Here is a 24,184-nt window from a genome sequence, read left to right on the forward strand (position 1 = left end):
ATGTTAGAGAACATAGGAATAAAATTACTGCTAAATCGTGGATATAGAAACATTGGCAATCTGTATGCAAAATGTACAATAAAATAAGAACTTTAATGTAGTCTGATAAAGTTTTTATTTTATTTTTGACTTAAAAATCTTAACGTATGAAACTGACTTGTATTCTATTCTTTCCTTTTTAAATAATCAATAAACTGTGAATATGCATAGAAACTTTCAGTCGAATTATTACATAATAATTCTCTCTTTTGCAATGGCAATATATGTATATACTATACATTTATATACAGTATATTATTTATAGATGTAATACATAAGTAGCCACATATTATAAAGTCTGTATGTTACTTGTTTACTTCGTAAGCATTAATTACTTAAATTTTACTATGTTTCGTATAAATTGCATTGGATTGTTTATCATATGTGACCTCTCAGAATTTGTTAGGATGCCAACATCTTTATAAGTATGTTCATCCTGTATCTAAAAAACGCAGTATATTTTTCTATCTGTAATGCTTAGCGATAAATATAAGTTCGGGCCTATCTTTAATGGTATTGTATAATAATTTGTAGAGTGTGCATGATTTATTTTCATTATATACATGCTGCCTACGATGTAAAAAAATTATTAGCAATCGATATCTTCAAAATACGTTATAAAACATCCTGAGAAGTTTAATAAGGATACAATAATAAACGAGAGTCAGACAATGTACTTGTTCTTTCCATGAAACTCAAAGAGCTGGTACTTCACTTTTTTCCCCACAATGTTAATACTTAATATTAATTTTTACCTCATTTAAGGGAATAAATTTTAGTAAATTTGAAATGGGGAACAACGATGTAATACTAAGTACGCGCAGTCGACGTAGATCTGTGATGGCGCTAAAGTTGAATACATTAAGGTTCACGTGGATCACCGTGCGTTTGAGGGATGAACATGTGAATGTACGGCATGTTGACTTTTTCCTATTTGTTTCAACTTTATTTTCTTTAATATATTAACGTATGCAAATAAGAGTGTCCGAAGAATTAAAGAGTAACGATGAAAGGTCCTTACAAGGTATATTAATTTTAATTGAAAATACTTCAACGTTGTATAACCTTAAACATAAACAGATTTGTAATAGAAACATTGTGTATTTTAGGCAAACATTAATGACTTTATGAATGATTCTGACGAGTCAGGATCTGAAAGTGTTCACTATTCTGACGATGATATTAATAACATTGATGACATGAAAAATAAATCTGCTAAATATGAAAAATCAGAAGATGAAGATGAAGAAGATGAAGTGGAAGAGGAAGACGATGAAGAAATACAAGAAGACAGCATACAAGGGAATATGCTTGTAATGACTGATAAAAAAAGAAAAAAAGTTATCGATGATGTTATAGATTCCAAGCCAAAAAAGAAAAAGAAAATGCATAGTGAACTTTATAAACCACCAACAGTTGAAGAATTAAATCAACTTAGAGAGACAGAAAATTTATTTCATTCCAATTTGTTCAGACTACAAATAGAGGAGATGTTAAATGAAATTAGAATTAAAGACAAATATAAACGTTTACTTGATGCTTGGTTTCAAAAACTAGAGATGACTATAAACAAGATAAAAGAAACAGAGGAGTATCAGGTAAGTTTTTTGAATTAAGATGTTACTTATAGTAATGAAGTTGTGTATCTTAAAATATAACTTTAGCTTTCAGGCAAAAAGTTGAAGAAAAGATTGAATGTTCATATACCAATGCCTTGTGTACCTGATGATACAAAAATAACATTTCAATTTTGTAAACCAACCCAGATTGCTTTCATAGGTTCCTATGTATATAATGCTACAGTTGGTCCAAATATTACTGTGGATATAATGATTGAAATGCCTGCAAAAATGTTTAAAAAATTAGACTATCAAAATTATAGATATATTAAAAAGAAAGCTATATATTTAGCATACATAGCATCTAGCATTACCAATGATATTGCAGAAGAAAAAAAGTTTGTTGGAGATAATTTAAGACCAATGTTGAAGATTGTGCCAAGTGGAAAATTAGGTAGAAAAATTAATGTACTGTTGCATGTAACAGCTCAAGAAGAGAGTTTCAAATTAAATAGATTTTTACCAGAAAAAAATAGTGTTAGACCTGGATGGTTTTTCTCGAAGGAAACAGATGGTATACTATAAATATTTTCTTCTTTAAAACTTTTACCACTACATCATATTTAAAAAAATCATTATAGTTGCAGAAAATTTACCACCAACACCGCATTACAATTCTATAATTCTTCGCGATTTAGTGGTCTCAAGAATAAACTCGGAAAATTTAAATATAATTAAAGAATATCCAAATCTGAGGGATGGTATTATATTACTAAAGATATGGCTAGTTCAGCGTGAATTGATAAAAGGCTTTGAGGGCTTCAATGGATATGTTATAACAATGTTTGTTCTATATTTATTATCTATTAAGAAATTAAATACGTTTATGAGTAGCTACCAGATAGTAAGAAACGTGTGGCATCATTTAGGTAAAGTATTTTTTTCATTAGATGCTAAATAATTGAATATTTTATGAGTATTAATATTCTTTGATTTATTAGTGCAAGTTAGTTGGCACGAAACTGGCATAACAATGAGTCAAAAGGAAGATAGTAATGATATGGTATTGAATTATAAAAATTATTACGACTGTGTCTTCTTGGACAGCACTGGTTACAATAATATAGCGGCACATATATCTAAAGATAATTTTTCTTGGATCCAAAGAGAAGCAGAACTTTGTTTGGAACACTTGGATAGTGTACATGCAAATAGTTTTCAATCTCTTTTCATGAGAAAAGTACCATTTTATAGAGCCTTTGATCACATTATATGGTAATTATATAAACGCTATAATTATTTCAATTGCTGTATAAGATGATAATATTAATTAGACATTTAGTTTGAAGGATTCCTGGACAATGAAAAGGGTAGTACAGAATAAGTCAAATAGCAATGATAAGTTAGATTATGGACCTAATTATCATAATCAAGCAATAAAACTAATTTATAATGTACTGAAACGAGGATTAACAAACAGAGTACATCGCATTTGTGTATTGCCAAACGATTTCACAGAATGGGAGTGTACAGAAAACAGTTCTGATGATATCGGACAGATTTCTATCGGATTAGAATTAAATTCGGAGTTTTGCTTTAGTGCAGTGGATAAAGGGCCTGAAGCAAATTTACCGGAAGTGAGTACATACCTTAGACAGAGGAAAATGAATTACGCCGAAACGATTTTATTAATGGGCTATTGTACATTAGGCAGCAGAATTCAGAAATTTCTGGGGGACAAAATCAGAATTACGTCGGTTCAAAGATGGATCTATCCGCGAAGCTGTAGTTTGGTCGGAAGACAAAACAGCCTCGTCAAGAAGATTTATATGTAAAAGAATTGTAGGTTTCTTATTCAGGAGAAAGCTTGGTTTAAATAAAGACAAGTTCCTGTACGTTGCCCAAGAAATGGAATGCCTCTTACAATTACAAAAGGTAATTACAGTTATTTTTGTCGTCTTAGTGGTTTCATTAATTGAACATTGTTTTCAAACATTTAGGTTGAAATAACGCATTTCGCTTACGGTACTGGGGAAGAAGCTACGTTGAGATTGATAAATGTATTTAATAATCTTGAAAAACAATTGATGAATCTAACGGATATTCCTTTATCGATCCATGGAGTTCAAGGATCCAGTGCAGTCTTTCGATACACGGATGTTTTCCCACCGATCGCAACAGTTTATCCACCCGATAATCGACTCATTAAGGAACACAAGAATTATTTAATCTTATCAGAAAATGTAACTTCATCTCCCAGATACGTTACTCCGCTTGATGTGTGTCTGCAATTGTCGACAAGTGGAAAATGGCCAGATGAACTGGAAGCTTTCAGAAAAACAAAAGCCGCTTTTCATTTACAAATTGCAGAATGTCTTAGGAAACAATACATGTCAATAGTGAATGCAAACTACTCGCATATTGATCTGTACAAGGTAATTACATTTAATCATATTACATAGCACGACCCAAAGTCCTTTATCTAAATGTGTTAGCATCTTCTACGATGTAATCTATGGAGAAAAAATATGAGATAATTGTTGAAATTCTTAGGAAGGATTCGTTTTTCGCTTGCGGGTAGCGCATCAAAAGGAAATTGCCTGTTTAAAACAACAGGTGACAGAAGATGGAGTTAAACAGTACAAAGATAACGACGAATCAATTGAATTAGAAAGCAAATTGTTTGAATTGCCAAAATTAACTAGTGCTTTACACGGGTAAGGATAATTAATAAATAAAAAATGGAAACATGTCCGTATATGACTAGAGTAAATGATTCCATTCATGTGGTAGATTACATGTTCAACAACCGTCCTTTGGAGCAGCTTGTTGTCTAACAAAACGATGGCTTTCTGCTCAGTTATTGGATGATTCCCACATACCGGATATCGTTGTTGAGTTACTTGTAGCTTCTATGTACTTAACACCAGCTCCGTACAGGCCTGCTCAGATGCCTCAAGTAGCCTTTCTGAGAATATTGGAAATTTTCGCGAGAGGTCACTGGAACACGGATCCTGTGATTGTGAATTTTAACTATGAAATGACTAGTAAGTAACACTATTATTAAGTATTATTATGTTTACTGTCATTAGTATACTATTCGTAATTATAGAGGAAGAAATTGCTGCTGTGGAAAATCTATTCGGATCATCTCGTGACTCTTTACCACCATTATTCATATCTACTCCTTATGATCAACAAGGATCATTATGGACAAAGAAAGTGCCCAGTACTCTAGTTTTAAATCGTATCACTGCTTTGGCAAGACAGACTTTAAAATCATTCGAAGATCAACTTTCCACAAGAATTTGGTTAGACGTCAGGGCTTTGTTTAGGCCACCACTCACAGAGTACGACTGTTTAATACATTTGAAGCCACATATGATTCCTAGAAGGAGGCAAGCAATTGATGTCGATAGAGAGTGTTCTGTCTCTAGCATACATCCATACAAGATGCACTCTGCACAAAAGATACCAGTTATTGATTTTGATCCTGTACAACTTTTCTTAAAAGAACTAAGAGTAAGTCTAAGTATTACTTTTATGTAACGCCATATATTGATGATATCTTGATGATAGTTTAATTTAATATGTACGTTTGTGGTTTTAGAATGGATACGACGAATTCGCCCTCTTCTTTTACGACACCTATGGTGGCACGGTAATAGGAGTATTATTTAAACCCTCTGCGTTAGAAACCAAAGACTTCAAAGTCACGAATATTAATTGTCGAAAGTGTAACGACGACGGTCAGCTGGTATTAAATATCTCGGCAATGATTCAAGATTTTTATATACTCGGGAAAGATGTAATAAAAGCGATCGATGTTCAATCGAAAAGATTTTCTTTGACATGATGATTTCATTCGAAGAAATATTAGGCTACATTTCGTATTGACACAGTTCAGTTTTAATGTAAATATTTAAAAATTCATATTTGTATTGTACAACGAACAATGTATACATAATTTGAAATGTATATGATGCTCGATAAATTTATTTGAATAATGTAAAGATGTTCAATAAATTTATTTGAATAAATATACATATACGTATAAAAGGGTAAGGATTATAAAATATTCCGTAATGTTATGTTAGTTTACTTTATAAATCATTTTTATAAAAAATATATAAAACAATAATTTACAGACTGATGGGTTTTTATTATTGTTAATATGGGTAGCTCGTATTATTTCATCATTAGAGATCTTATTTCATTGTTTAATTTCTTAATAATCGTATCTTCATTCGAGTAACTACCAGTTTTTAAAAGAGACTCGCGTTCTTCCAACAGTGCTTGTAATCGTTCGTCACATTCCTCTGATTTTTTAAAGAAATGTTTACTGTTATTTTGTTGTATTTTTGAACTGACAGTTGGTGTGAAAACCTGACAATAAGGATCTTTCTCAAAGAAAGTAGGTTTCTGTTTGATCACGTCAATTTCCTTTTGAATTTTATTCAACAATGTTTGATCATCGGTTAAAGCAGTAGAATCCACACACAGCACCTCTTCTAAGCTATGTAACATGCAATAAGTATAATGTAATTATCTTAATGAAACTTTAAATATTAATTTCTTTTGGTTGTTAGTTTATACATACTCTATATTCTTTAATTCCTCTTTACTATTTTTTATTTGAGTTTTCATAGCTTGCTGAAATTCGTTTTTCATTCTATGCATTTCACGAGCTGCTGTCGCCCACTTTTCTTTAAAGAATAATTTACTTTCTTGCGCCATTTGTAATTTTTCTTCTAGCGTTTTTAACTCTTGCAGCAATGTTGCTGTTTGATCTTGAGTTAAAGACCCTTTCTGATACGTTTCTAATTCTTCCCCCTGCTTTTTTACAAGCAACTGTAACTTTTCATTTTCTGTACTTAATTGTTCAACTTGTGTTTCTAAGATAGTTTTCCTATGCTCGAGCGCATTAATCTACAAAGTATTAAAAATATAACATTTTTTTTGCATTCATTAAGGGGTAAGCAGTATTACCGACCTTTGACATATGTTCTTCTTGCATCGTGTGATATGATTCTCTGAGCTCACGTAATTTTGTCTCGTATGTCCAATGTAGTTCTTCATTTGCTTTAATTAATCGCGTTTCCTTTTCAAGGCTTTTTAGCCTCCGTGTTCTCAAATCCTCGGTAGCGTTATTTAAACTATTTGCTAACATCTTACATTGTTCGACACTACATGCAAGCTTTGCTTCTAAACTTTCTCTATGCTTTTGCCATTCTTCACTTAATAAATTTAAATGACGATCTTCCTTCCTTTTTAACTAAATTATCGAAATATCTGTAATATATGTTCTCTATGCGTATACTTACATTAAGATTATATTTCACCTCAACTTTAAATATTTCTTTTTGCCGTTCTTTCCATGTTTCCAACTCGTCAACTATTTTATATGCTAAACTATCATCTAAAATTGGAGGTCCTAAATTCTCACCTAATTTGAATTAATAAATAGCAAAGATTAATAAATGTTTCGATTTATATACTATTGTGTTTAATTAATGTTCTAACTCACTAGATGTTTGCTTTTTCATTCTATAGTATGGACCATGATCCTCTAAATTCATCATAATATCTAAGTGGCCAATAACGTTCTGATCCATGTCGTATAATGGAGCGTCGCATTGGCATTCAGACTGTTAATTGTATATAAAATTTTAGTCCAGATCTGCATATATTTATATTCCATTACCCTCTCATATTATATGTTACCTTCGTTTGATGAAACAATTGTTTTACGTCGACTATGCATTGAGATATACAAGTTTTAGAAGTTTCCTGTATTTTATATATACTAATTTTCGGTGGGAAAGACAACAATAAATGTTTAATTTCATCTGTTGCTGATATAAAATGTAATTTACATCCTACATCATGTAACTTTGTTTTTTCTCCTAATACAAGTGGTATTTTTGGATAAAAGATTGATGTAATGTCTGCCTTTGGATGATGGAACCTGCATTCATTATAAAAGTAGATCTTCATTATGGTAATCAATTTCTGTTTAAATCTCCGCATCTCTACATACCGAATTTCAATGTTTGGCACAGTCAATTTTGATGACATTGATTTGATTGTTAGCAATAAAATATTTAAACAATAACAATGATATGTTTCTACATTTTTGGAACAACTATTAAGACTACATTGACATGGAAACTTGTCAAGCGATTGTGAATATATAGGTTTAATTGGTTGATTCCTTATGTGTTCATAACTCAAGGACTGCTTGTTGAGCATATTATATCCATTTGAGAAATTGAATGTTTGAAGTCCAGTAGTGTATTTTCCAAAGTCACCAGCAGGATTCCTATGACAATCTACTTCACTATAATTCTGAAAGTCATATTTACATGAATTTTAAAATAATCATCCTTAAATCGATTCCTTTGTTAAATTTAATTTTCATTGATTCCAATTAAAAATTTACGATTAAACGACTACCTGTTTCCAATCATTCATTTGTTCTTTAGAAGGATTAAGGGGGATTATATCATTGGACATTGTATTCGGTATATTCATTATTATTTCTGTTTTACCTCCTATATATTGTAATTTTAATTGTACATCAAGGTACGAGTTATTACATTCTACTTCACCATTCTCAGTAGAATCCTTTTTATATAGGTGACAACGGTAATTTAAAATGCTACTATTGTTCTCTGAAGCTCTGAGAAACTCCTCAATATTATCAGCAGTAACTAATGATTGCAAATTAATGTTTGATTCAGCTATTACATTATCTTTATATTTCAAATATACAATCAAAAATGGTTTCACTTGTAAATATGATTTCAAAAGTTTCAATGAACTCCTAATCCTTATTACAATTTTTTCATTAAGTGTCCAAAAGTCACCATACTCCTTTTTAGATTGATTGAAGTATATATTGTTTTCTAGTATTTTACACCAAAAATATAAATTATTTTTCAGGTCAGAATAGTATTTTGCTGGTAATAACGAATCTACATTTGCTGCAGATATGGCAGTAATATTCATCAAGAATAGTTCATGACAAGTATCTATGGGACCCAACTGTATAAGACGTTCATCACGCAGTAAAACTGGAGTTACTTTATCATCTTGCAACTGTATTTGAACAAATTCTTTTGAATTTTTTGACTGTAATTTTGTGTTATATAAAATTTGTAAATAATTATATTATCTAAGCACATCAATGTGTGTTTGCCTTCTTCTACATCATAAATACATAAAATTCTGTAGTCTGATCATAAAATATTTACCTCTACATGACAATTTAATGTTCCAGATTCTTGATCATGAATGCTTAAACCAAGAAGCAGTTCAGGTTTATGCATTTTCAGATTACTTTTCAATCCTAACAGTTTATGCCAACTAGTTTTTACACTAATGTCCTCATTTTTAGAAAATACCTGTGCAGATCTTAGACTAAGCAGAAGATATCCCAATTTCTCTTTACTATCATTGCTTTTAACAATGAAACATTCTAATTTTAAGGGAACTTGTCCAGATCTCATCCTATAAAATAAACGTGAGATTTTAAAAATATTCTCCCTACAAGCCATTAATTTTCTTATAATACATACTTCCTTAATCTATTTTTATCGACTTCCCAAACCAAGTCGTGATCATACTGAGGATTAGGACTGGGATCAATTGCTTCAGTCTCTAACAAATGCCCATTTAAAGTTGCAGTTATCGATGTTGGTAATAAAATTTGTTCAAAACCTTTACCTACAGACACGAGGAAAATTTTTATATTTTGTATAATAATTAGTTCCTTGTTAATTTAACAGAAACAGAAGACAGAAGGACTTGTGTAATATTTCATGAACATCGAAGAGTATATTCGAATAATTTGTAGTTTTATTCATTATAATACATTGTTTTACAAGTAATTCGTATTTGTTTACAACTACTTGAGCACAACAAAATCGTTACAGAAAGGTTAATAAACGATGATCAATGTGATTTACCTTCTTTTATGTTCAATACGATTCGTACATCAGAACTCGTTAACTCTTCCATGTTACTGCAATATCATACCCAAAAATAATCAAAATATCCTCTGGAAATATGTAAGTTACATCAAAGAAATCGCTAAAATTCAAATCGGTCTCCATGGAAACGCGGACATTTTCCGCCACAACACATTCTCCCAATAATCCGACCGTTCAATCAAACGCCTAATCCCATTTGAGACATAAAATCCCGACAAGCGCAATAATTCTCAAAAAACAACTGGCATCGTTAACTTTCCATTAAGTTTCACCTTTCATTCAATTCGAAAATTCAAAATCAACGCCATGATTCTTGTCATCGGATAGATACAGATAAACAGATAATTAGCCAAGAGTAATCGCTTGGTAACAATATCAAAACATCTCTCAAAAAGATTATCTCTTCATCTCGATCGGTCCGCAACGGGCGTACATTGACCGACTGTACCGCACGAGTTTCTTTCATTAAAAAAAGAAAGAAAAAAAAGAAAAGAACCGTATTAAAAGACGACATACATCCGATCCAGATAAACACGAATTGTTTTTATCAATGGAAAAATCGTTCGGAACCGTGCGCGAGTATATTGTTAGCGGTCGTGGAAAAGGGAGGGCGTCAGCGTCGTGGTAGGACGTTGGGAACGCGGCCTTATTTCGTGTCTCGGTTGGCAGCACTGTCGGCCTCGTAACAAATCTCACCCATGTCGAGTCGAGCGCGAGAGGCAGGAGCGTAAGCTTGTCCGCGATCGTTTGTCCGCGTTCGACGGCTCTTTCGTATAGCGTGCGTGCGATCGCTTGGGAGTACGGTACAGCTAGAAAAAAAACTAGGGACGTGTCCGTTCGGTCGAGGTTTCGGTGGAGAAATTCAGGAAGTGATAGAGAGAGGCATAGAGGGGTAGAGAGAGAGAGAGAGAGAGAGGAAGAAAAAGAAAGAGAGAGAGAGGGAGAGAGAAAGAGAGTGACTGTGTGTGTGTGAGAGAGAGAGAGAAAGAAAGAGAGAGAGAGAGAGAGAGAGACAGAGACAGTGAGGGACTGGTGCTCGGTTAATCCGGGCTCGTGTGTAGGCACACAATAGCCGATCGAGCGTACTGGTGGTGACACACGGCTGCGAACGATTTCCTTAAACAAGCCAGAAGAACAGAAGAAGCTCGCGAGGTGCATGGTGGCTGTGTGCGTGTCACCGGGAAACAGTTCAGAGCCGCTTCGGCGGCGCTCCCCGAATCTTAACCGTAGGAGAGCCGAGAGAGTCCTCCGTCGCGGCGGTGGTGAGTGAGGCAGGCCTATCGCGGTGTCCGGTCTCTCTGTGTGTTCGGGCCACGAGAGAGGATCGAACGGTAGCATCGCGATCGCACGCGGCCCAGGCCGTTCTCTAATGGAGGTGGTGGTTGTTCTCGAGTGTGTCCCATTGCAAGAGAATAGGCCACGGCGATGCACACCGTATTGACTGGAACACGATATTTCCCATTGACTATTCCCCCCGGCCGGCCGGGCGAGAAGAGAGCCAGATCGAAATTGGTATGGAATCGTCCAGGGTCTTCGGTACGACGAACACTCGCTCCCGTCTGTGATAACCACTAGCCGCTTAGAAACGGATAGACGAAGAACACCGAGAAGAAGAGAACGGAACGAGGCGAAGTAAGAGAAGGAGAGAGAACACGGAGAAAGGGATTAACTGTGTGTGTGTCTGTGTGTGCTTCGCGCGTGTTACCCGTAGTTCTGCTCTGCTTCTTTATTCTACGTACACGTATATACACGCATATATATAAGTATATATATATATAAATATACTTACATCCATACATACATACACACATACATACATACGTATATATATATATATACATATATATCTATATTAAAGTGTAAACAGTTTTCCGAAAATCAGTTTTGGAGGTTAGGATAGCATGGGGATTGATCCCCTGAAGGCATCGACCGACGAACCGTGACACCTGCGACTCGCCGCGTTACACGGTGTGTCTCTCCTGTTCCTCTCCGTGCGTCGTCGTCGCCGTCGTCGTGCCCGTGACGTGGTGTGCGTGCAACCCGTACTGCGTCCTCCCTGTGTGTGCGCGCGTGTGTGTATATATTCCTGCTGAGGAAGCCGTTGGGAGTATTCTGTCCACCGGCAGTCGCCCGACCGAAGACGAGAAAAGAAAATATGTCAAGAATGGGGATCGATCCCCGATACGGCACCGTGCAACGTCGCGACCATTAAAAATCGACCGTGAACCGGGGGAGGGGGGGTTTGTTATTCGCCGCGTGTCTCTCTCTCTCGGGGGGGAGGATCTTTATTTCTTTTTCCCCCGTTTTTTTTTTCACTTCGTTCACCGTTGAACCGAGCGTGTCCCCTCGCCTCCACTCGACAGTTCGTGCCCACGGATTGTCGCGTCACGGATATTTCGTCGTCACGGAGGAGATCGCCGGCCAACGAAAATGCAGAAGAGAGACGGCAGGGAGACACGCGAGATGGAGTTCGCGCGTAGCCCCGAGCGCGACCAGGAAGCCGCGAAGAGGATCTCGCGCGGCAGCGGGAACGCGACTAGATCCAACGTGCACTCGTCGAGGCATAGTGTCACGTCCTCGTCCAACGTGCTGATGGTCGGCCCGAACTTCCGTGTCGGCAAGAAAATCGGCTCCGGCAACTTCGGGGAACTTCGGCTCGGTAAGTGATCCTGATCCTCTTTTCTCCAATATTTTTCGGTTTACCGTCCACGTTGTACGTCCCTGGCCTTGTAACGTCGAACGCAACCCTATCGAGTACACGTACGTATCGATACGAGAATCGATGTTGAACGTTACCGTCGATATCTTCATTTCATTTAAAAAAAACCGACTTGTGCATATATTGCCGCGCTTCCGTTGAAACAGTCTCGTTCAACCCCTTTATCTTTGGAATTATGTCATTCTTGTTTTCCATGGCTATCTTCACTCTGAATACTTCGTGACCGTTGGAATAATACGCGCGCTAGGTCAGCCCGATGTTGTGTCACTTTTAACCCGTGTTTCGTGCGTGTTTATGTAAGTGCAGTCGGATAATCGATTCCATACTTTGCCCCGAGATCGACGAGGGTATTATTTCTCCGTTTCTCTTGACCTAACCTATTCATTTTCCTTTCGAGCTCCGGCGAGTAATAAGTCTGCAGTCGAACGGTGTTATGACCGACATGTTTGCTAAATTCATGCGATAAACGAGGTACAGCAATTCACATGTAAATTGCGCAGGTGGTGGATTTAAGAAAATTGTTTGTTCTCTGTGAATTTTGTTTTTCTTTCTTTTTTTTTTTAAACGAATATTTCACCGCGAGGTTACTTGGACTGTATATTAGCGGCACTGGAAAATATAATTTTGGTTAAGGGGACAGATTTAGAGTACATATTACGAAAACTTTAAGCATGAGTCATAAATAACCCAGTGCGGTCGGCTAGCCGTTGGAAGGTTACTGACACATAAAACAAAATGGAGCCACGTAAAAGAGCACACGAACGGTCTCTAACCTATTAACAATTACTTTAGCTCTCTTCGTAACATTTATTCGATAGTTTGATATTTTTGATAACAAAAGAAATTAATACTCGAGAAAAATTATATAATTAATGTAACAATGAAAAATAATCACCTGTTACAATACTCGGAGAACCTAATTCGTTTTGTACATTACCAAAAGGTACGTTTCCATTAACACTATTTCTACCTTAACTTAAAATTATTTTCCCAGCTTAATTATTCTTCCTCAATTCAATTCTCGACATTTGCAGTTAATCTTAAACTCAATTCAGAACATATCACTAAACTTGGAAAATAATTTCAACTTGAAAATTCGAAAGGTGTCTTAACACCTTCGGCAGAAACAGTGTTAAAACATAATGCACCGTTGCAAACAAATTTGTCAACCATATTTCTTTGACTTATAATCACAATTTAACAATTTAACAATTGTTAAAACAATCACACCTGAATAACCAGAAGATAAATCAAACTCAAGAGAAAAGATTCGATCGGTTTTTAATCTGCAATCGAGAAATGCAATTGTCCGAGTCGACGAGCACACATTCCTCCATTTGTTTATCCGCCGTTGCGCACATAGTGTTGTGCAGGTTCGACGCGAAAAATAAAATAAAAAAAAAGAAGAGCACTTTCGAAAGCGGACGACAACATCGTTTCCGAGTTACATTCATTTTTGTTGACTCGAACGCGTTAGTGTTACTAGATTCACCGTAGTGTTTACAAAATACAGCTTCGTGTTTCGTGTAAGCGCGCGCACGGCTTCGGTAAACAAATAACGCGCACGTAAATAAGTAAAAGCCGACCGGACACGGTAGAACAGCTGTGCAAAAGGAAACCGGACCGAGTCGTCGTCGTCTTTGTATTTTTCTTTTGATTGATTTTTAATGTTAAATTCGCCCGGGAACCGGGTCATCTTGTATAACGATTTGCATGGTAATTGGTCCTTGATAGCGCACTCTGTGTGTATCCGTGAGTTCGTTATTCCTCTGCGCTCAATTTATTTTACGACCGAGTACAGTACACCGTCGAAGCGATATTGCCACCTATCGACACAAAGGAGTATAATATAATGAAGACTAAAGCACAAATGAATAGGGAATTCGAGGCAATTCAGTGGGAGCTGATGATAGGTTCTTAAGCTTACACCCTGTACACGGATGCATTATATGTGTATCCTCCGGTTGGCCCTTTGACGATCATCTTGCTTAGTACTTTGTATGATAATTATCACAAATGTATGCTCATTATCACATGTATCCTACATGTGTCGCAGGAAGCTGATTTTCATGCACAAAGATTATCAAGCTTTAACACTTGAGAAGCTACAGGTCGATTCAGTGCAGGATTATAAATTTTAACCCTTTGCACTCGAGAGTCTCAGTCACCATGCAATTCGATATACCATGGATAGATAAAATCATAATGTCTTACATATAATATTAAGCTTCTTACAATCCATGAATATTTGAAATATTATTATTCAATTCGTCTTAAAGGATGTCATCTGTAACTCATTGGAAACTGTTGAATATTTCTAGTGAAAAACATCCGAGTGCAAAGGGTTAATATTTAACATTAAACTCTGCGTAACATACGCGAAATACTGGAATAGAATCATTTTGTTCTTTAACCCTTTGCACTCGAAAGGTGTCTCCCAGTCGCCACTAGATTGGCGCATCGAAATTGTAAAATTTCGTATTTAACATTAAGTCTTGATCTGTCGATACGTGAAATGTGGAAATCAAATGTTGTTCCCCTCATTTTGTGAATAGGTCCCTCGTTAAGTTGAAAAAATGTCATCTATATAAAAATAAATTGAATATTTCTAGTGACGAATTTTTCGAATGCAAAGGGTTAAATCGACTTAAGTTAGTCGACAAAAATGTCATCTATATCTCATAAAAATAAATTGAATATTTCCAGCGACAAATTTTTCGAGTGCAAAGGGTTCGTTTATCCAATAATTATCGTTGATTCAGATGCTTCGTGTCTCACCGAGAAATGTTGCATATTTCTGTCGAAACAAGAACGATTACTATATTCATTCGCCAGATGAGGACGAATTAATTCGTTATCTGTGCACGACTGTGTTTGTTCGTGTGCAGGCACTCGAATTCACTCGCGTGTTTGCGTTGGCGCGAGTGTTACAGGTGCATCTGTGCGACGCGACGCGACGCACAGTGTGAATTAATAGGCGTGCGTCCACTTTTCAAGGTAAACACGCAGGGGTCCGCGGGAATAGCGAAAGAAAGGAGAAAACGGCGCGGCTTCGTGCACCGTCAAAATATTTATGTCGGTCAGAAACGGAGTTCGGTTTACGCGGCCCCGCACGGTCTCTCGCTGTTGTACATTAATTACCTTATTCAACGGGCGCACCGCCGCGACCTTTACGCTAATAGCCACGATCGCGATGACTAACTCTTGAATACCTTAATTACGATACGGTTGTTAAAGGGCGGCCTGAATGATCGAGGAAACGTAAACTCGCCGTGGAGCGTGTTAATTGGAGTCAGTCCACCCTGGCTCGTTTGTCATCTATCGGGTCGATGACAAAGGAGCTCAGGAAATTGTCGCGAAAACTCGTTTGATCTGTTCATTAACGGTAGACTCGCGGGGCCGAGTGTAGGAAATTAAAACAACCAATCGGGAACGGCGAATCGATGAGAATGAAAGTAGTAGCGATGATTTATCGTTCGAATCGAAATACTGAGATACATTTCTAAGGGTTCTGTTTTCACTGGTATTTAATTCTAGTGTTAACCCTTCGCGAATAAAGATTCTTTGAAATATAGGAAACCTTCGGCAGACGAAGCTAAATTACACTTCAGTTGCTTAACACTGAAACTATCTGCAGTTACTTTAACTTCTTGAAACTTCTCTATGGAAACTCCAAGAATCCATTGAGACTTTAATTGATTTCAGTTCGCGTACTGCTGAATCAATTGCTTTAATGCATTATTAGGAACATATATTATCTTTCTAATAATCAGTAATTTTGCGACTTAGTATTCCAAATATAACAATTTCATTTCGCCGAAATGTCGACATTCGAACGCAAAGTTAACCCTTTGCGGATGAAGATTCTTCGAAGCATGCAAAACCTTCAACATACGAAGCTAAATTATATATCAATCGCTTAATTGATAGAAAAAGGAAACGGCGTGTTCTCTTGCTGTTCGACTAATTAGATAATTTGTCCACGACTTAGTCTTCGAAATCTGACCTTGTCCGAAGTGCTCCTGGTTTCTCACTTTGAGGTTCACGTTAATTTATTCAATTACAGCTTAATATGATGCTCTATTTATTCAAGAATATTCGGGAGTCATTGAAATGTTACGTTCAAATGGTACAATTGTGATACTACTAATTAGATCATTTGTCCACGCTTAGTCTTCGAAATCTCGTTTCATTTCGCCCAAAATGCCGACATTCGTCCTCAAAGTAAAATACTTGGATTCCTGGCACAACGTTTACTACAGTAGCAGCGAAATAAGCTACGATAGTCGGCGTGTTTTAATTCGACGAGCTAATGTGCGCCCTGCATCGAGTATTCGATTGGTCGGAAAACAAACAGGTCGGTTTGTTATCCTCTATCCGCTCGCCGACGTTCCGACTCCGCTGAATCGACGGTCTAGAGAGGCGCTGCCAGCGTTTCCAGACACTCGTCGTATCTCCATAAGTACATAACTAATCTATTATTATTCCCCAATGATAATATTTACAGTAATTGCATTGAAAACATCGGCGCCGCGCGCGTACGGGGTCGAGCGGTGACGTTCGACGAGGTCCCCTCGGTGTGCGTGCGTCGGATGCTCGCCGCTTATCGTCGAAAATTCACGTCTATCGCGTGACGTAATTCCACGTGATAAATTTATATCTTTTATCTATGCTAAGAGGAAGCCGAATATAGAAGTGTTTATGTTTGCCCGACGATTATTAGCCCCGAGTTACCGTCTTATTACACACGTCTGCGCGTTCCGCAAACAGGCAGCTTGAAATTTCTGATTAACGGGCCCGGTTTACCCTTTCGCGAACAACAAGTTCACCCGTTAACCGGCGACAACGGGTTCACTCGTCGGTCGTACACAAATGCTCGCCACTTTTCCTTTTCTTTCTTGCTTACCCGGTGATACTGTTCGAGAGACTTCAACTTCTTTCGGTTCGTTTCAACGCTAGAACCAGCAATGCGATTAATATGCAATTCCCATAAAAATTGTAATAGATTATTTTCAGCTTCTTCACATTCATTATAGTACTGAAACTATTTTCAAAATCATTTCGAATATTCAATGCTTCGATATCAGTAATTGCTAAAGAAAAAAATCATTTCGACTGGTACGGTAGTTCTAGTGTTAAAGTTTGCATCGCTACGTGAAATATTCAAATGAAACACCTCTGTTGCTTAATTTATCTATGAATCATCCTTAAATTAGTTTCAAACAATATGACCTATATCAATTAATTAATTGTGCAAAGGGTTAACGTATTTAATGAATCACTAAATCAATCAACAAAATCATACCGATTTCCCTAAGAAACTAAAAAATCCGAACTACAGCAAACCGATCCATCAGATTTCGTCGACACGCAGCACAGAGGAACGACACAAAGAAGCATCTCGTTACAAAGCGCGCATAATCGCGTTAAATCGTTAATTCTCGTCTGCGTCGCGGCCCGGTAAGAATGCCAAACGCAAACGGCCGCGAATTAGCGGACATTGTTTTTCCCCGCGAGCCGATAGCGCCCGATGTATCCCCCATTAGCGGCGAGCCATTTTGTCGCGCGTCGGCCGCGGTAAAAATAGTCCACCGGTTTTCGGGGAAACGCGGAATTCTCGCCGCGGCCCGAAAAATGTCGGCCTCCGCCGGTGATTCATCCCCCCGCGATCAGCCGCGTGTGAATCCTCGTTTAGCTCTTCCGCCTGAACGGCTCCGCCGAATCTGCCCGACAAATTGAGACCGGGCTCCTCGAATAAAGGCTCCTCTCTTGTTGCCATCTGGAACGAACCCCGTCTCGAACCCCGTTCCAGGTACGCGCCGCCCTCCTTTCGCCGGATGATCGTCGGGTGGATGCGCTGGCTCTCGTTTGTCCTGGCTGCCCGGGATATTTCCGATATTCTTGATGACGCCAGAACGAAATTTCAGCGACTCCGAGGGGACAAGCTTGCGGCTGCCGGAATTTTTGGGTCGAGGCCGTGGTCGCGGGGATTTTATGGACACTGTTAGTTTTCCTTCATCAAGTGGGAACAGATGTGGATGGGACAGGGAGGATATATATTTGCTCGCGCCGCGCTTCGGCTGATTTCGAGAGGAATTTCACGGTGCACCGAGAGATTCTCGGTCAATCTTGAAACGTTCGGTGTTTCTGGGATCGTGGTTGCAGCTGCTAGGTAATAGCGATGATTTTGTATTCTTATTTTGCTAAGTAAACGGTAACTTCCGTTGAGATAGATTCTATTGTGCCACGAAAACGATGAAAACGTGATGGTCGTCGGTCGTTGATAATTCCCTGAGTTTCAGATGATTTCGAGAGGAATTCCACGATGCACCGAGAGATTCTCGGTCAATCTTGAAACGTTCTATGTTTTTGGGATGATTTTGTTCCTTGGGAAGACACTATTCTTATTTTGCTAAATGAACAGTAACTTCCGTTGAGATAGATTCCATTGTGCTATGAAAACGTGACGTCGACGGTCGTCGGTCGTCGATATTTCCCTGAGTTTCAGCTGATTTCGAGAGGAATTCCACGATGCACCGAAAGATCCTCCGTCAATATTGAAACGTTCGATGTTTCTGGGATCATTTTGTTCGTTAGGAAGACAGTATTCTTATTTTGCGAAGTGAACGGTAACTTCCGTTGAGATAGATTCTATTCTACTGTGGAAACGATAAAAACGTGACGTCGTGGTCGTTGATATTTCCCCGAGATAGAGGCTGGCGTTGGTAATCGGCCGGCACCGGGCACATCGCGCGCGTCCCGTGTAATTACGAGCGACCGATGCTAATTTACGAGCGACAATAACGTCAGCCTTTGCAGTTACGATTCAGCGACATTTATCTGTTGATAAGTTCGCGCTGCCGTGCGCCGGGAGTTCGGTTGCGTTTCGAGCAAGTGACTCATTCTTAATATTAAAGTGTGGTGTGTCGCGTGATTGCGGCGCGGCGTTCGCGATCAAGCGAGCCACGCTCCGAGGAGAATGCCTCGTCGTCGGTCTTTTCATCGCGAATCGTGTTCCGGGTCTCGCTTTCGAACTGTTCGGTTCACTGTGTTTTCTAGCGACTTTTTCTATCCTTCCGGTTTGTTCGTGTCTCACATTTGATACATACACGAAGCTAAATTATATATCAATTCCATAATTGATAGAAAAAAAGAAAACGACGTGTTGACCTCTTGCTGTAAAACTGATTAGATCATTTAGGATACCTTGCGTAACAGGATCTAGACATTAGAACTACCAAATAAGCTAAATGACTCATTCCGGGTTTCTTTTTGAGAATTATTGAACAGGCACAGCAGATTTCTTTGGAAATTATTAAATAAACTGATTTGGATAGATTCGAATTAGAATATAAGCCAATTGAAATTTCAATGAATATATTTTTATAAATTTTGGAACGTACGAGTTCAGATTTTTGGTATTGCACATTGGGAAATTTGGATCAATCTTATGCACTGGAGAGATTGAACCTTAAAGTTCCTGTATAATGCATTGATATTTAAGAAATTGATATAAAATAAGTTTCTTCGTTAATTAGCGTGCAATTCCTCAAGTTTGTTCAAGAAAGCGGCCATATTTCTAGAAAAATAGCCGAGCGCGAAGGGTTAAGAATGTCCGAATAACGGTTCACCGATAAGAGTTGCACGTGGGCCGCAAATGAAGTAAGAAACTCAGATCGCAGATATTTTATCAGTTGGAACGTGTTAGTTTTATATTTGCCGTTTGAACGAACGCGTAAATGGCGGCGCGGTTAATCTCTCGCGTCGGCTAAAAGTGAAAATTCAGGTCGTTTGCATAATGGTAAGGGAGAATCTGATTCCGCGTGGGTTTAATGAAACTTCATGCCTTTAAACGGGACACAAATAATATAATTGCCTGGCAGATTTTATTGTGCCTGTCTAAGGCGGCTATAAAAAAAAACTATCTCGAACTTTGATCTCGTAGTTTCAGACATGCGCCGCGAATACGGGAGTATATCCGGCTTTAAAGTTACACGAAGGTCCTGGCCGGTTGAAATATTTAAAATAGCATAAAGTACGGCCCGGTTCTCGGCGAGAATTTCGGCGGAGCCGGTACTGGTTAGCCTAAAAGGGAAGCTGAATTTTTATTAGACTCGTGGAACTCATTAAAGTAAGTAAAATACGCTTGGCCCGGGTACGTTTCATATTTCACGTACAAATTTTCCGGGGCAGATACTTTAAGGGCGTGTCTCCTTCATTCTGTCCGTATATACTTACTGTATGCTGAATATTTTACCCCCGAGTGAATACTACATGCTCTTGAAACGCTCGTTCCGAATAATCTCGTACACTCAGGAATGTTATAAAGTCCCAGAAATGTACGGTGGAACCGCCATAACGCGATTAAAACGTTAACCGTCGTTCGTGCATCGATGCCTCGCGAATTTCGAGGTCAAGGTGAATTACTAGGAGATTTATTAACCATTAGCACTCAGTTTTCTGATATGTCAGCAACTACCAATTTTGATAGTCTTACTGAAAATTAACAATGTTATGACATTTCTTAGACATTTAATTCCCTTCTCAGTACAGACTTTCTATATTTGGAAGATCTAATAATGAGGTAGTTTTCTTAGAATTCATTAAAATATTTAATATTAGAACTGCTGCAATATTGGAGCTTACAGAGTTCAAAGAGTTAATTGATTAAAATGTCGAATACATTGACCTTTAAGGGACAAACCGAAAATTGTTTGTTTACTTTTATTACTGTTATTGCTGGAATATTTACAATTAACGCGTTAAGTTGTGCTAGGTCGCTTCTGTGAATTTCTTTCCGCTTATCTATGTTACGATATTTTCCAGCGATGAGTGAACTTGGAGTACTTCCGGTTCGTCAACTAATTTTTATAGTATCCCTAGCGAAAATGGAAAATGCTATAACATTTCTTAATATTATTCCTAGTGCATTATTGGAGCCTACAGAGTTCAAAGGGTAAAATGTAGTCAAGTATTAAATTACTAATTAAATCATTTGTCCGCCACTTAGTATTCCAAACATGAAAATTTGATTCCCAGAACGTCGGCACTCGTCCGCAAAGGGTTAACAGATAATTGAATAAACAATTTAATTATTATAATTTTATATCAGCGTTGCGAATTAGTCGTGTACCACCGGTGGCGCACGCCGAACGCGTTAACCCGATTCGACGGACAATGCAGTTCTGTTCGCGACGAACTGCCGATCGGTATCGGGTTTCGATTCCAGCGCGCGGCGGGGGCTTCTTTGCCAGATTTCGGCATTGTGTCGCCGATTCCCGAACAGCGAACAATTAACGGGCAATGCCGTTCATTATCTTAATGCAACGCGGCGGGTGATGCGGTACCATTTCGCCCCGTTGTTCCATTAATACTAATTGCGGCCCGGTCCCGCTCGGAGCGCGTCGCCGCGTTCCGCGTCCCATTCACGCGTATCGAACGGCAGCCGTTCGCCCGGCGTTTCCGCGCGGATTAGTTCGTCGGCCGTTCCGTTGACGAGTCGGGGACAAAGTTACTCGGCGAGAGAACTTCCCCGTGCGATCGCGTCACCGAAACTTTCTTAGGACGACGTCGACCGTGCCAACTATCTCTTCTCCATAGGGCGGAGAGACAGGCCATTGGTTCGAGAACTTGATGATTTTATCTTTGTGTCCGATATGTGGATGTCGCAGATGTAGATCTTCAGACTTTGAGACTGGTTTCGGAACTTGATGACTTTCCTGTCTTTATATTGAAGACGTGGACGTTGAAATGTAAATCTGACTTTGTTAGTTTGAAAACTTTGTGACTGATGATTTGTACGTCTTAGACGTGGATGTTTTCGTGAATGATTTTTAGAGCTAATATTGCTTTTAAAATTTGATGACGACTTTTCGATGATTTGTCTGTACGACTTAGATGTGGATGTTTTCGTGAATGATTTTTATAGCTGATGTTGCTTTCAAAATTTCATGACGACTTTTCGTCTTTATGTCTAGATGTTCTTGCAAATACAGATTTTTACATTGAGATCGGTTTCTTTAGGGACTTATGGTTTTTAATATTTAGGTAAGCAGAAACGTTCGGACAGACAGAAATGACGGACGATGTTTCATACTTTCGTTGATATTTTCGTTGCACCGTCGGCCATCGGTGTTCGATGCAGTAATTAATTGGACCGCTTGATTCCAATAAGCTGTAATATTCGACGCAGAGAGAAGGGAGCTCGTCGAGCTGAATGCGCGAGGCTTGATAACCGTCCGCAATTCAATGATTTTACGTACGGCACCATTGTGTTTCCCGTGTAATACAATGATCATCAGTCAACGTGCTGATTGCTTCTCTGAATAATTCGTTCCATTAAATTTTACATCTACATCGCAAACGCATCCTGCAACGCGAAAAACTCGAACCCATTTCCGAGCAGCAGCTGAAAATATTTACTGATCATTCGTACTTCTAATTATTCAATACACCTATTCCCACCTTCACCAGTCCAATGATCGGTTATAGAATAAAGGTAAACAAACTACGATTTTTCCTACTCTCGTCAAAGGATTAAATATTACATCAAGATTTTTCTTTTCCTAATAAATTGCTAAGGACAAAGTAGCCGCATCGATCATAGTTGAGAATGAAATTATAGAGCGAGGGGTTGAGCGCGCATAAAAGTTGCGCGCGGATCTCGGGAGATTAATTTCCTCGCATGCTGTCGCGAATTAATTTTGCAAAAGATTACGGGACCCGAGATGACTTAACTCCCTCTCCGCCTTTGTAGGTCATAATTCCCGAGACACGAAAATAATACTTTCTTTTTGCTGAATCGCTGATCAGCCGAGAAAGGGGCGAAACTTCTCAAAGACTCCTCCCGTCTTCCTTCTAAGCCGCGCCGTTCGATGTTGCCAGCGCGTTTCGCCGCGCACACCTGCGAACGTCGAGCGATTAAGCTCGTCGGAATTATCTCCGCGGAATTCTTTTTTCCTCCTGCTGATAAATTATTAACGATAAAGTAGGTCCGATGAGCGCCGGCCGAGAAAGAAATCCTGAAGGCGAGGGGTTTATTCCTCCAGGACGGAAACGTTTCCATAATTTAAGGCATGCGATCGTCGGATTGCAGATTTTATGCGGCTACAGTTCACACGCGACCGTAAACCATAATAAAATAAAAATGTTGAACCGTTTCAATATAATTTGCAATCTTATCGCCGGTCTAATGAAACTGTTAGTAAAACCATGGCGGACAGGGGGGTGGGGGGCACGGTTTGCTCTGTAACTCTCGTGTATTTAAATTAATCGTACACACCCCGATAGTAAATTTACATAAGCGCGCGCATTCTGGTGTCGGTCCCGCGGAACACGTTTAAATTGATTCCCCGTCGAAATTGTTTGATTCTGTAGTTACATGTAAAAAGGAGATAAGGCGCGCGAGGATCGAGTTAATTTCGATCTTTTTACTCGTTTACTTGTTGCTGGAAGTTAACACCTTAACGGCCGATGACGCGGTATCGCGTCATAGAATATTTTCTCGATGTACGAGTATATTTAACCCTTTGCACTCCGAATTTTGTTCGCAGTTTTCCCTCGATAACTGTATTATTACGATATTATACTTGAAGTGCATTTTAAGAAATAGTTAGTTTGTAGAGAGTTGTTATTAACGATATTGAAAATAACAGAATAATATAATCTATTTTAAAAATATCTTGACGAAGAATCACACCTGTGAGTAAAACTGATGTCGAGTCACGCGCGACACAGGAGCGCAAAGGGTTAGTATAAATACAAAGTGAATAATATTAACCCTTCGCACTCGAGAGGTGACTCTCACCACCTGATTTCACACTGTAAAACTATAAAATTTGACATTTAATATTACACCTTGCATAACGCATCAA

The 24,184-nt window shown here is 38.3% G+C and overlaps 3 protein-coding genes across 15 annotated transcripts in view; 2 read left to right on the forward strand and 1 right to left on the reverse strand.

Annotated features, from left to right (window-relative positions):
• The first annotated feature begins 824 nt into the window (after positions 1–824).
• Positions 825–5,601, forward strand: Mat89Ba (nucleolar protein 6 Mat89Ba). The gene is made up of 12 exons (XM_031983863.2): positions 825–1,063; positions 1,149–1,637; positions 1,704–2,172; positions 2,240–2,527; positions 2,600–2,873; positions 2,941–3,235; positions 3,309–3,533; positions 3,599–4,033; positions 4,152–4,315; positions 4,392–4,645; positions 4,711–5,120; positions 5,209–5,601. Exons 1-12 carry the CDS (start codon positions 1,046–1,048, stop codon positions 5,452–5,454), a joined length of 3,567 nt encoding a protein of 1,188 aa, XP_031839723.1. The 5' UTR covers positions 825–1,045; the 3' UTR covers positions 5,455–5,601.
• A 68-nt stretch (positions 5,602–5,669) lies between these two features.
• Positions 5,670–10,199, reverse strand: rha. 2 transcript variants are annotated; one of them, XM_031983865.2, is made up of 11 exons: positions 9,569–10,199; positions 9,179–9,326; positions 8,855–9,110; positions 8,052–8,732; positions 7,639–7,946; positions 7,323–7,566; positions 7,126–7,246; positions 6,941–7,044; positions 6,592–6,873; positions 6,199–6,527; positions 5,670–6,114 (listed from the first exon to the last, which is right to left on the reverse strand). In XM_031983865.2, exons 1-11 carry the CDS (start codon positions 9,618–9,620, stop codon positions 5,787–5,789), a joined length of 2,853 nt encoding a protein of 950 aa, XP_031839725.1. In that variant the 5' UTR covers positions 9,621–10,199; the 3' UTR covers positions 5,670–5,786. The 2 variants fall into 2 exon arrangements, with proteins under 2 accessions (XP_031839725.1, XP_031839724.1); XM_031983864.2 differs by lacking the exon at positions 8,052–8,732.
• Positions 10,200–10,239: 40 nt separating this feature from the next.
• Positions 10,240–24,184, forward strand: part of gish (casein kinase I gish) — a 138,134-nt gene continuing 124,189 nt past the window's right edge. For 3 of the 12 annotated variants that reach the window (XM_076368437.1, XM_076368441.1, XM_076368443.1), the window contains exon 1: positions 10,241–12,251. In XM_076368437.1, coding sequence (XP_076224552.1) covers positions 12,023–12,251 — 229 coding nt within the window. In that variant the 5' untranslated portion in view covers positions 10,241–12,022. Of the gene's footprint in view, positions 12,252–24,184 lie in introns of all 12 variants that reach the window. The other 9 variants (XM_076368438.1, XM_076368439.1, XM_076368442.1 and 6 more) reach the window with 6 other exon arrangements.

The sequence above is a fragment of the Nomia melanderi genome, chromosome 6 (assembly GCF_051020985.1).
Source record: "Nomia melanderi isolate GNS246 chromosome 6, iyNomMela1, whole genome shotgun sequence".
NCBI classification, from domain to species: domain Eukaryota; kingdom Metazoa; phylum Arthropoda; class Insecta; order Hymenoptera; family Halictidae; genus Nomia; species Nomia melanderi.

Coding starts and splice junctions, on each gene's coding strand:
- rha (XM_031983865.2), bottom strand. CDS start 9,620: ATGGAAGAGTTAACGAGTTCTGATGTACGAATCGTATTGAACATAAAA. Junction 7,947..8,051: donor TGAATGATTGGAAACAGGTA/GTCGTTTAATCG, acceptor TATGACTTTCAG/AATTATAGTGAAGTAGATTG. Junction 6,115..6,198: donor GAGGAATTAAAGAATATAGA/GTATGTATAAAC, acceptor CATGTTACATAG/CTTAGAAGAGGTGCTGTGTG.
- Mat89Ba (XM_031983863.2), top strand. Junction 2,874..2,940: donor GCCTTTGATCACATTATATG/GTAATTATATAA, acceptor TTAGACATTTAG/TTTGAAGGATTCCTGGACAA. Junction 5,121..5,208: donor TTTTCTTAAAAGAACTAAGA/GTAAGTCTAAGT, acceptor TTGTGGTTTTAG/AATGGATACGACGAATTCGC.